The 13768-nt window shown below is 41.4% G+C and overlaps 1 protein-coding gene across 1 annotated transcript in view; it reads right to left on the minus strand.

Moving 5' to 3' along the window:
- The window catches only part of COG7 (component of oligomeric golgi complex 7), an 84313-nt gene that overhangs the window by 42219 nt on the left and 28326 nt on the right, over positions 1-13768 (minus strand). Inside the window, exons 5-7 of the mRNA XM_049638417.1 lie at positions 12090-12172; positions 11189-11311; positions 5162-5360 (exon numbers count right to left, since the gene is read on the minus strand). Coding sequence (XP_049494374.1) covers positions 5162-5360; positions 11189-11311; positions 12090-12172 — 405 coding nt within the window. The remainder of the gene's footprint in view (positions 1-5161; positions 5361-11188; positions 11312-12089; positions 12173-13768) is intronic.

Here is a 13768-nt window from a genome sequence, read left to right on the forward strand (position 1 = left end):
TTGGGTGTCCCTTCAGCTCAGGTCATGATCTCACAGTCTATGAGTTCAAGTCCCACATCTGGCTCTGTGCTGACAGCTCAGAGCCTGGAGCCTACTTTAGATTCTCCTTCTCTCTCTACCCCTCCCCCACTCACACTCTGTCTCTCTCTCTCAAAAATAAAAAACATTTAAAAATTTTTTAAATAAATAAATAAAACTTTTAAAAAGTGAGGAAAGAAAAAAAATTTCTTCTTTACAAAATAAGGTCTGCAAATAAATGTAGAAGGAATGACAGAATTAGGGAATTGCCATTTTTTTAAACGTTTATTATTGAGAGTCAGAGAGAGACAGAGCATGAGCATAGGAGGGGCAGAGAGAGGAGGAGACACAGAATCCAAAGCAGGCTCCAGGCTCCGAGCTGTCAGCACAGAGCCCAACGCGGGGCTCAAATTCACAAACCGCAATATCATGACCTGAGTCAAAGTCGGATGCTCAACCGACTGAGCCACTCAGGCGCCCTGAGAGTCGCCATTTTATAATCAGTAGTGTGAAAATTTATTCAGGCAAGATTTATCAATGGATGGTAAAGTCACTGAGTAAATGTTCTTTGAGGATTAGTATTTTCCTATCAGCTCAAAGCATCACCCCATGGATTACTTATTAATTACAAAGAGGAAGAGGTACCTTTATAATAGAGAGATCTACTGGATACACTAGATACATCTACCAAGTGATTAATCCAACCATCACCAATAGTTGCACATTATGTGTCTCCTGATGTGATGCCACAGGAAATACACATCATCATCATTAATGTAGTATTCTTGCAAAAATATTTAATCTAAATTTAATCTTCAGGAAACAATCAGACAATTCCAAAATATGGGACATTCCACTAGAAAATTACACTGTATTCTTCAAAGATGTCAATGTCATGAAAGACAAAAGGGAGGTGGGATGACTGTTTCAGATTAAGAGTTTAAAGAGACAAGACAAAAACAAATAAAAAAGAGACAAGACAACCAAATACAATGTATGCACATCGATTGATCTTAATGGGAGGGAGAGGTGGAGAAGCAGCTATAGAGACCTGTGGAACAAATGGAAAAATTTGTGTATTAGGTGACAGTATTGAGTCAGTATTATATTGGGGGGAGGCTGATAACAATAATAAAATATTCTACTAAAAATATTTAAAGGGACACCTGAGTGGCTCAGTCAATTAAGCGTCTGACTTCAGCTCAGGTCATGCTCTCATGGTTTATGAGTTCAAGCCCTGCATTGGGCTCTTTGCTGTCAGCACAGGGCCAGCTTCAAATCCTCTGTCCCCCTCTCTCTCTACCCTCTTCTGTCTCTCTGTCTCTTAAAAGTAAACATTAAAAAAGAAATTAAAAAAAAAAAGTAAAGGATACAGAGACCCTCCCATTCATGCAGAATCAGTACATATATATAACACAAAATACGGTTTCTAAATGGTAGACTAAGAATGATCTTTCTCCTTCTTTGTGTTTTCTGGGTTTTTCTATAATGAATACCTATTGCTTATTAATTATAAAATCAACTTAAGCTATTTTAGAAAATTAGTTTTTCTATTACATAATTTACATATTTCTAATAATACCATGTACATGCATTAATTACTAAAATAGAAACAACGTTAAAGGCAAAATATAAAGTTAGAAACTATATCTGTAGGGGCGCTGGGGTGGCTCAGTTGGTAAAGCGTCTGACTTTGGATTCTGTGTCTCCCTCTCTGCCCCTCCCCTGCTCGCGCTCTCTCTCAAAAAATAAACAGTAAAAAAAGAAAATACATCTGTAACATACTTGATAAACAATAGGGAAAAAATCCTTCCTACATAAGGATATTTTGGGATAGACACCAAATTTTTAACAGTGGTTATTTCAAGCAAGCTGGGTTTTATAGGAGACTTTCATTTTGTGTTACAGATTTCTATAACACGAATTTTTATAACACGTACTTTGTTGCTTTCAATATTTAATGATATATTATTTTAAATAAATTGCTCTTATAAATTAACCCAAAATAAATCAAACTCCCAAAAATTGAAAAATAGGCAAACGAATAAGCAATTCAAAAAAGAAGTTTATAATATAAATTTAAAACTTGCTAGTAATAAAAGAAATGAAAAATCACAATGAAATGTCATTAACTGTCTAAGAACCTGGCAATGATGGAGAAAAACAAGTAGTGTCCAGTGCAAGTAAGGACATGGGGGATGGACACCCTCAGTCACTATCGACAGACACGAAAATAGGGAGAAACCTTCTCAAGAGCAAAATATGACAAACATCTTTAAAATGTTCATTTCTTGGCAACTGTAATTCTTAAGCTTATCCTAAGGAATAATCAAAATTTCGGGGCTCAAAATTAATGTGCTGGACTATTCATAATAGTTTTATTTATAATAGTAGATAAAATCATTAAAGTAAGCCATACTTACAAGTGGTCATTAAAAAACATGTCTTTGGGAATGCAAGCTGGTGCAGCTACTCTGGAGAACAGTTATGGAGGTTCCTCAAAAAACTAAAAACAGAATTACCCTACAACCAGCAATTGCACCACTAGGTATTTACCCAAGGTATACAGGTGTGCTGTTTCGAAGGGACACATGCACCCCCATGTTTATAGCAGGACTATCGACAATAGCCAAAGTATGGAAAGAGCCCAAATGTCCATCGATGGATGAATGGATAAAGAAGACGTGGTATATATATGCAATGGAGTATACTCAGCAATCAAAAAGAATGAAATCTTGCCATTTGCAACTATTGGATAGAACTGGAGGGTATTATGCTTAGTGACATTAGTCATTCAGAGAAAGACAAAAATCCTATGACTTGACTCATATGAGGACTTTAAGAGACAAAACAGGGGCGCCTGGGTGGCGCAGTTGGTTAAGCGTCTGACTTCAGCCAGGTCACGATCTCGCAGTCCGTGAGTTCGAGCCCCGCGTCAGGCTCTGGGCTGATGGCTCGGAGCCTGGAGCCTGTTTCCGATTCTGTGTCTCCCTCTCTCTCTGCCCCTCCCCCGTTCATGCTCTGTCTCTCTCTGTCCCCAAAATAAATAAAAAACGTTGAAAAAAAAAATTTAAAAAAAAAAGAGACAAAACAGATGAACATAAGGGAAGGGAAGCAAAAATAATATAAAAACAGGGAGGGGGACAAAGCATAAGAGACTCATAAATATGGAGAACAAACTGAGGGCTGCTGGAGGGGGTGTGGGAGGGGGGCTGGGCTAAATGGGTAAGGGGCATTAAGGAATCTACTGCTGAAATCACTGTTGCACTACGCTAATTTGGATATAAATTTAATAAATAAAATAAAATAATTTAATTTAATTTAATTTAATTTAATTAAAAAAAAAAAAAAACCCATGTCTTGGTCCTGGACAAATGCTAGAAACTGCTATACCTGGGTATGGAGCAAGTTTAGTTCAGAGGCAATCAAAAAATGCTAATAGGCCAAAAACAAAAAAAGGCAACAAATAAAATTAAATACACGTTTAAAAAAAAAACAAAAAAACCATGTCTTGGGAAAACATTTAATGACACTAAAAAAAATACTCATTATAGGGGCGCCTGGGTGACTCACTCAGTTAAGTGTCCTACTTTGGCTCAGGTCATGATCTCATGGTTTGTGAGTTCGAGCCTCGTGTCAGATTCTGTGCAGACAGTTTGGAGCCTAGGTCCTGCTTCAGATTTCGTGTCTCCCTCTCTCTCTCTGCCCCTCCCCCACTCGCACTCTGTCTCTCTTTCTCTTTCCCTCTCAAAAATAAATAAACACTAAAAAAAAACCCTCTCATTATATTATTTTGAGCAAAAAAAGATAATTTAAGTTTGTATGCAACCATTATTTTAAAAGATGTATATGTGTGTAGGTGTATATGTGTATATATTTTTATATGTATTTGTGGAAAATGTGTATTTATATTTGAATTACTAGCAGAAAATACAATGGAAGGCTGCCAGAGGCTCTCTCTGAATGATGACGTTGTGAATCATTTTTACTCTATTTTATTTTTGGGTGTTCCCAAAGTATTTTTAAATTAAAAAAAAAATACTTTTTTGGAAACCTTGATAGGAATCATTAAAAATCTAAACTTCCATGGCTGACTAACAAAGCACTTGTATGCATTATTCTTTGGAGGGTGGTTCTCTCTTCTTCAGTAATGTCCATCACCAGTGGGAGGAAGGCAACCTGCCCTTTTGCCCTACCTTCATTCCACTCTGCTCCAGCAGGCTACATGGCCTACACTCTAGCCCCATGGACATGGCATCCTGGTCCCCTGGAAGCTACCCACATCCCCCAAGCCTTTCCCACAACCAAGATCTGCCGAGTGAGTGAGCCAAAACACCTATGAATCATCCGGAACTGGAACAATAAACACACTCCCTGGAATGTACGAAGTAATTATAACCAAATGTAATTAAAGGGAATAACTATTAAATAAACCAAGTTAGTGACACATAGCCGCCAAACGGCAGGACAAGGCCTTCCTGAAGCGATTTCCTGATTTGACAGCAGCATGCGTCATGAGATCTTGTGCTACCTGAAAGTTTATGATGCTTTTAACTTACAGGGGAAACAGCTGGGGAAATGTAACACAACATCGCTGTGTTCCCAAATGGGAAGGAGGAGAGCTCTGCTCCCAGACACAGCTGGGGAATGCCCATTTTCCCCACAACTACCCCTAGTCCTAACATGGCCTCCCTGCCCTTAAAACCTTGCTGACGCCCTATCAAAAATTTCTTCTGACCTATTCGTCCTCTTCAGCTTACTTTTTAGGTTGAGTTGTCTGAGGTCTTGTGACATCTCAAGGGAAGAGGACACTACCTTCCCAATGCAATCTGCTGCCAATTCGAGGCCACTGAGGCCCACCTGCCTCTTGCACATTCTAAGTGCCTGCCAAAGTGCCCCTCACTTCCCCAGAGCATGCAAAGCCCCTAGGTAGCACTGGGTTTGGTTAATACATCAGGCAGCAACCATTTCCAATGGCAATGCTTTCATGGAAAAGGCTTCCATATCCGCTGAGAAGGAAAACAAGGATCCCTTCCAAATCTGTAAAATCAGTCATCCGAAAAGACAGACAAACCCAAGCCCCAGAAGCTTCAAAAAGAGCATGTGAAGACAGGCCAGGGGACTGGGAGGAAGGAGCATTTACGTGGGCGGGAGAGCTGCGCCATCTCCAGCCCCTGAGCAAAGTGGGCGGTGGCATCGTAGAACTCCAGGAGCTTGAGGAGCCCCAGCTCAGGCCCTGCCCTCTCCACGCCTGAGCTGAGGCAGTCAGGCAGGGTGGGCAGCAAGGCCCCCAGAGTCTGAATCAGCAGCACGGTCACCACCTCGTGGGGGTTCTTGAAGACCTGCAGTGGGAGAGAGGTATCTGCATTAGCACAAAGGACCAAGCAGGAACATACCTCTTCAAGAAGCAGTCTCCTGGACGGCTCTCAAAGGAATTTCTCCAACAGCTGGAAAATGGCCTCATCAAGAGCTTTAAGCCCCAAGTGTTCCTTCCTACAAACCCAAACAAGCTCAGAAAGTCAAGTAACTGGCACAACTTGCAACTTGTCCAGAACAATTGGCTACTCCATGTCTATTGCTAGCCACAAGTGACTTTTTTTCAAATTTATCACATGTAGAATTTAGATAGCCACCAAAATCTGGCCAGCAAGGGCTGTGAAGATGACCATGCAGAAACTAGGAGTGCATGGGAGGTGGAGAATAAAACAGAATTAAAGAAGAACACTTCACTGAATCAGGGTTGGAGGACATTTAGTCAGATTTGCACACCAGCCCACAGCCACATCTCCCCTTGACATAGACCTTGGGTTAAGACAGATTTATCTTTTACTCTAAGGACCACCAGGAATAGTGTATCCAGGACCTTTTAGGGTTGTTTTTTTTTTTTAATGTTTATTTATTTACATTTGAGAGAGAGAGTGTGTGCCTGAGTGGGGGAAGAACAGAGAGAGAGGGAGAGAAAGCATCCCAAGCAGGCTCCTCGCTGTCAGCGCAGACCCTGGTATGGGGCTCAATCCCACAAACCATGAGATCGTGACTTGAGAGTTGGACACTTAACCGACTGAGCCACCGAGGACCCCAGAGGCCTTTTAGATTATAGATTCACTTATTCACCAAGAGTCTTTTCTTCTATTTTATATACTATTGATCTCTTGGACAAAACTGTAAAAATGTACACGGTACATTTAGAGAGGGCTTCTCGCAGACTCCCCTGTGTTGATTGAATGATTTTTTATTATAATGTGGCTTGAATATGCACAAAAATGAAAACAAGATATAAAACTCTTCTTAGGAATTGTGGTTTATATACACAATGGAATACTACGTGGCAATGAGAAAGAATGAAATATGGCCTTTTGTAGCAAGTGGAACTGGAGAGTGTTATGCTAAGTGAAGTAAGTCATACACAGAAAGACGGATACCGTATGTTTTCACTCTTATGTGGATCCTGAGAAACTTAACAGAAGTTTCTTCCCCCCCCATGGGGGAGGGGAAGAAAAAAAAAAAAGGTTAGAGAAGGAGGGAGCCAAAACATAAGAGACTCTTAAAAGCTGAGAACAAACTGAGGGTTGATGGGGGGGTGGGAGGGAGGGGAGGGTGAGTGATGGGTATTGACGAGGGCACCTGTTGGGATGAGCACTGGGTGTTGTATGGAAACCAATTTGACAATAAATTTCATATTTAAAAAAATGATATGAATAATAAATCTGTAGAAAAAAAAAACTTGTTCTTAGGTAACTCTAAGGCCACAAAAGGTATAAGCTTAAAAATTATAAAATCAATAAACTCACATTTTTATTAGAAAATACCCCGAGATGAGTGAAAAGGATAACACAACTCCCCAAAAGTTATGAGATACAGCAAAAGTAACACTAAGAGGGAAACTTATAGCTCTAAACACATACATTAAAAAAGAAGAAATATCTCAACTCAACAGCCTAACTGCATACATTAAGGAATAAGAAAAAGAAACCAAACCCAAAGCTAGAAAAAGGAAGGAAATAATAGAGATTAGAGCAGAGGTAAATAAAATAAAGAACAGAAAGTTAATTTTAAAAATCAATAGAACTGGTTGGTTCTGTGAAAAGATCAACAAAATTGACAAACCTTGAATTTGTCTGCATGCTTCCTCATGAGAGCATTAGGGTTAAGCCTTCTGGGCAGGGAAACTACATAGGTGATGTTTTGACACCAAAACCATTCTTAAAACGGCAATGTCATCATTCACTGTTGCTCCAGACTCTCACTACCTTCTTGAGAAAGCCAAACTCCTGTCTTAAATTCACAGTTCCTCCCCCCCACACATAGCTGCACCAACACAAACCCTCCTATCTCCAGCCAACACATTCCCCTCACTATCCCCAAACGTGCTATGTGAGAAAGTCAGAAAGACCTTCAGATACCAGCCAGCCCAATGTCCTCATTTGACAGAAGAAACTTGCTGCGAGAAAGTGACCAGAGGAGGAAATGAAAATGGGCCTTCTAGAAAAGGAATCCTGACTCCTCACTATGTTTGGTGAGGATGGACTGCACAATGAGAATCTCCTTCACTCTTATCTCCTACTCAGATGACCTGGGGCAGGGGAAGAATTACACTAATTGGCTGGTCAGCTGAAACTATAAAGTCACATCATAGACCTTCAGTGGCAGTTTTTTTACACATTTCAATTAAAACACACTGGGTCTCATACCCAGAGGTGCCCCCTGTCCTTTGAAGAGATCTGGCAAAAGGGATTCTCTGGCACCTGGCCACAGAACCACCACAAAGTCCACACACTAAAGAGCAAACTTAACTCAGGCTATAGAAGCAACCTCAACAGCTCACCTGAAAACAATCTGACCTTACCTCACACCATACACAAAGACTAATTCAAAATGGGCCACAGACCTTACTGTAGAAACTAAGCAAGCTTCTAGGGGCACCTGGGTGGCTCACTTGGTTAAGCATTGACTTGGGCTCAGGTCGTGATCTCACGGTTTGTGGGTTCAAGCCCTGCACTGGGCTCTGTGCTGACAGCTCAGAGCCTGGATCCTGTTTCGGATTGTGTGTCTCCCTCTCTCTGCCCTTCCCCACCTCTCAAAAATGAATAAATGTTAAAAAAAATTTTTTTTTAAAGAAACTAAACAAGCTTCTAGAAGAAAACACAAAAGAGCATCTTTCCAATTTGGAGGTTGGCAATGGTTTCTTACAAAACAATAACCATAAAAGCAAAAATTGATAAATTAGGCTTCAACAAAATCAATACCTCTGTTTAAGCCACAGACTGGAAGGAAGTATCTACAAACTATATCTTACAAAGGATTCTTATCTGAGATATATTAAAAACTCCTACAACTCAATAATAAAATCGCAAATAACCCAATTTTTTGTAATGAGCAAAAGATCTAAGCAGACACCTCACAAAGGAAGATATAAGCACATTGAAAAGGTGTTCAATATTCTTAGTCATCAGGAATATACAAATTAAAACCACAATGAAATACTACAACACACCCACCAGAATGGACTAGCTTAGAAAGACTGACACCACCTAACTTTGGCGAAGATGTGGGGCAATCAGGATGCTCACACACTCATGAGACTATAAAAAGTACAACCACTTTGGAAGAATGTCTGGCAGTTTCTTATAAATCTAAACATACATCTGCCCAATGGTCCAGCAATTCCACTCCTAGATATTTACCCAAGAGATATGAATATGTGTATACACAAAAAGACTTAGAGAACAATGTTCATTAGCAGCTTTATTCATAATAGCCCCAAAATGGAAATATCCCAGGTGTTCATCAGTATAAGAATGAATAAGCCAACTTTGAAATATTCACACCACGTTAACAGTATTTGGCAATAAAAAGGAACAAACCACTGACTCACACAACAACATAAATGAATCTCACAAACATGCTCAATGAAAGAAACCTTGCAGGAAGAACACACACTGCCTGATTCCGTCTATTTAAAATTCAAAATCAGGGGGCGCCTGGTTGGCTCAGTCGGTTAAGTGTCCGACTTCGGCTCAGGTCATGATCTCACAGTTTGTGAGTTCGAGCCCCGTGTTGGGCTCTGTACTGACAGCTCGGAGCCTGGAGCCTGCTTTGGATTCTGTGTCTCATTCTCTCTCTGCCCCTTCCCCACTTGTGCTTTGTCTCTGTCTCTCAAAAATAAATAAACATAAAAAACTAAAATAAATAAATAAATTAATTAATTAATTTAAAAAATGGGGCACCTGGGTGGTTCAGTCAGTTAAGCGTCCAACTTCACCTCAGGTCATGATCTCACAGTTCATGGGTTTGAACCCCATGTCTGGCTCTGTGCTGACAGCTCAGAGCCTGGAGCCTGCTTTGGATTCTTTGTCTCCCTCTCTCTCTGCCCCTTCCCTGCTTGTACTCTGCTCTTTCAAAAATAATAAAACATTAGAAAGAAAAAAAAAAAACAACTGAAGGGGCGGGGGTGAAAAAAAATTTTTTTAATTAAAAAAAGTTTACAAAAATTTGAAAACAGGCCTAAATTATGGTGGAAAAAAATCAGAGCAGTGGCTGCCTTCAGGGGTGTTGGACTGACTAGGAAGGAGCGTGAGAGAACTTTCTAGAGTGATGGTAATGTCCTCTTATCTTAATGTTCTCTATATCTTAACAGGGATCAGGTTACACGACATTTGTCAAAATTGATCACATAGCATATTTAAGATCATTACATTCCACAATCTTACCTAAAAAGGGGCAGGGAGGGACAAATATTGAACTCTAGTTAATAATATGCATGTTCAGAACTAAATAATGCTTGCAACTTCCTTTGAAATGAATCAAAAAATAAGACCAGTCAACGAATGGAGACGTACATGGGAAGATGGACAGATTTATGACAGAGCAAACATAGCAAAATGTTCACTGCAGAGTGCAAAAGTGAGTACATGGGTGTTCATCATACAATTCTTTCAACTCTTTTATATGTTGGAAAATTTTCATATTATAATACTGGGGGGTAAATCAGAAGGGGATACATTTACTGTGGTGTCTTTGCTTTTCTTTTGCACTATACTGACCTTCACAAGATGACGGCCACCTATCAGGCTTTTACTTCCCTGAAAAGGAAATGGACCACTGACCAAAAGCATAAATTAGCAGGATTTATAGGATGAGGCCAGAACATAATTTGAGAAGTCTAAATCCTTTTTCTTAGATGATGAAGGGCATATGCACCTGCAGCCATAAGCTGGTTTTATCTTCACAACATAAGGGACGGTAAAAGAAGGCAAGGACACAGAAATGGATGTGCATCACCAGGGTCACTGAAAACCGACAACTACTTAAGTGCTGTGAAACGTCCACAGGAATTGTGTTTCATGTTGCTGTAACCTAAATCTGAGTTTGGCTGGCTCCAGGAGAAAGCAATGAGGGTAGAGAAAAGGACTTTAAACACCAGAATGGACATGACCCTGTACAAGGGATTGCCTCCAGCTACAGTCACGTTCGTTCCAGCAGGGGACGGATGGACACTGCAAGACTAATTCACAACTAATTTTGAAAGCAGACCAAAAACCACACCACACCATCAACAGGCCCAGTAAGTCACAGCCTCTTCTCTCCTAAAAGAGGGAAGAGGATCTGAGGGTACTTCCTGGCATTGAGACGGGGGAAGAAGGGTTCACACCCTGGACGGCAGAAAATGCCAAGAGGCTCTGGGAAGACAAGTGAGGGGAAGTTTCCACTTGAAATGAAGTTCCTCTGTCTCATTGGTCCCCTAGGTTGGAGGGCGCCTGTAAAATTGTACTCTTCCTCGAGCTCCGGGCGTACCGTGTGAACAAGGGAAACTAAGCCAGGTCAGTTTTGCCTGAAGTTAAGATAAAAACAATCCTGTTCACTCAAGCACCACCTGACCAAGGGCCTCCTGCTTTTAGATCAGAAGATAACGGCCTCCAGGAATTCCACAGGCTCCCTGGCTGAACAACACGCAACACTGTCACATTAGATTCTATTTAAGATACAGATGAGAACGATAAGAAGAGTTTTAAGGAGACTGAAAGATTTTACTGCCTTGGGTTTCGAGGCTTATCTTTAACTCCTTTGGTGATGGCAGCAAATAGGGAGGTTCTTCCAGGAACGCTTGAAGCAGAGGAGAGACCACTGCCAGAGCAGACACCCATCCCCTAAGACCCAAGCGAGCTGTTACCTGCGTAGACCACTGGATCTGCGTGTGCCAGGCCCCGAGCAGGGCGTCGTAGAATCTGGTGAGCTGCCGGTCCAGAGGGAGGTCACTCTGGCACAGCTCCTGCCAGGTCGCTAAAAGCTGCGCCTGCAGAGGCAGAGCAAAGGGGACCTCGCTGAGTGACTGAGACAGGCCACCTGCTAAAGCTGTCCTGCCCTCCCGACAAGGTGAGCGATTTCCTGCCACCTACTGTCCCCAGCAACTGCCCGCTGAAGGCCATTTGCTTCAAAGGAGGGCTAAAACGAGAAGTCACAGCCACCTGCTCTGATCATCTATCAGACATTGAATCCGTTGCCCTCCCAGTGTGCCTTTCTTCTTTTATCTTGTCCCAACAGCATGCCAAGGTCCTTCCACTGGGCATGCTACACTCTCCCCGACAGACCTTTCGGGTGTGCTTGAGTGTGCACTTCAGCTTCATGTCCCAACACCCCTGCTTAAAGACACACAAGGTTGGATGTGAAGGAATCAAGTTAGCCCGGGAAGCTGTTGGGTTTTTTTTTACCTAACATCAACAACCCCAGAAAACAAAAAATTCTGACAGCTTCCGGAGAGCATCATAAGGTCTAAGAGACTACTTTCCCTTGAAAGACAAGAATGGGAGGAATTGTAACAACTTCTCAGTCTATAAATGAAATCCAGCTATAATCATAAAATATGCTGAAAACTGAGGGCTTGCTTCCCTCCCCCCCCCACTGGCAAGGAAATGAATCCACAGGCTGGACCAAGAACACCCCCTACTGGCTAATTAAAAGAAGAAGGCCAGAGGGCGAGAAGGCAAGTTGTCTCTACTTTGGAGTACAAACCCTGGGGTTCTGCAGCCCAGCACTGTATGCATTCCACAACATAAGCACTCCCGGCTTCTCACCTTGTGACATTTGTAGTAGTAGGCGAGCAGTTGGGGCATCCGGTCAATTTCAGTAAACACCTTCACAAACATTTTGGACTGATCTAAAGGAGAACAACATAAAACGTGCATGCGCTGTTACCAGGTTTCCTGTTGCGGACAGAAGAAAGAGTTCACCAGGCTAAATGTGGACATATGTAAGCTCCTGTTCGGAACTTCTTACCTATGCAATGAATTAACTCATGCATGGAGAGTAAGAAGATGAAAAATAAGTCAAGGTAAGGGGAGAATACCTACTCAGACACCGCAAGCCTTGGCTTGTTTAGATAATGCATCAGTAAGCATCACTGACAGAGCTGAGATCATACATCAGCAAAGTCATTGCTGTATGTCAAGAATGGAATGAGTTCAAATCAGGGCTGGGACTGGGGTGGGGGGCAGGAAGGGGGGTGGCGGGTAGGGGCAAGCCTGGGCTGCAAAATCAAAGGGGACTCTCACTCTCAGGCTTGCACAAGGGCAGGGTGAGAGCCTCCTTAGATTTTTGTGCTGGAGGCATTTCACCTGCCTCACCTCATCCTGGCTCTGACTAGAATCATAAAATGCCAGCAACAGAAAGATATCTAAGAAACCATCAATGGACCTGATGTTACAGGTGAGGAAAGTGCAGCCCAGAGAGCTTCAGTCACTTGCAGGTCAATGGCAGGACTGCCCAATCACAGCACTGACTGAACCATATGAAACTACTGCTATTCAACCATTTTGACCTACAAACATAGCAATGTCATATGACTCAATCTAATATTTGAACTAAAAAATGAACTAAAAAATGCTGACACAAGCAGACCTTCTGCCCGGTGCCTAGAATCATGATGCTCTTTGCTGCCCCAGGGCCTTTGCACTTACTGTCTGGGATGATGATCTTTCTGGCTCTCTGTATGGTTCTCCCCTTATCAGGAGGGCCTTTACCAATCAATTTAGAATTTAGAAATCTAAATTAGGTTTCTCTTGTTATTTATTTCCTATCACATATTCTCCTTCATAGAACTAATCAAAATCTATATTATTCTATTTAGTTACCTGTGTGATAGTTTGTCTTTCTCACCCTTAGAAATACAAGCTCCATGAGGCTGTGACCTTTCCTGTCTTATCTCTCACAGTTCCTAGAAATTAGTACAGCGCACTACAAAAAAAAAATGTATTAAGGAGAGCCTGGGCAGCTCAGTCGGTTAAGCATGCGACTCTTGGTTTCAGCTCAGGTCATGATCTCATGGTTTGTGAGATCAAGCTCCATGTTAGGCTCTGTGCTGACAGCATGGAGACTTCTTGGCATTCCCTCTCTCCCTCTTTCTCTGCTCCTCCCCTGCTCGCTCTCTCTCTCTCTCTCTCTCTCTCAAAATAAACTTTTTAAAAAATGTAGTAAATTAATGACTATTTTAAATAGCATTGTTTTTCAGCAACATAAATAACATGTTCCTGGTAGAAAAAAATGGAAAATAAGTAAGAAGGAAATCCTATCACACTCTGTTAAACACTGTCAACATTTTGGTGTATATTCAAAGAGTGTTTTCAGATAAAAATTGGTACATTTACTAGTCTAAATATACAATCACAACTTAAAAAAAAAATCTCCACTGGATAGAGTAGAACTTGTTATTTCTTGAAACAAATAATAAAGCAGAATTTGGTGATATAGCAAACCC

This window comes from Panthera uncia, chromosome E3, assembly GCF_023721935.1.
Source record: "Panthera uncia isolate 11264 chromosome E3, Puncia_PCG_1.0, whole genome shotgun sequence".
NCBI lineage: Eukaryota > Metazoa > Chordata > Mammalia > Carnivora > Felidae > Panthera > Panthera uncia.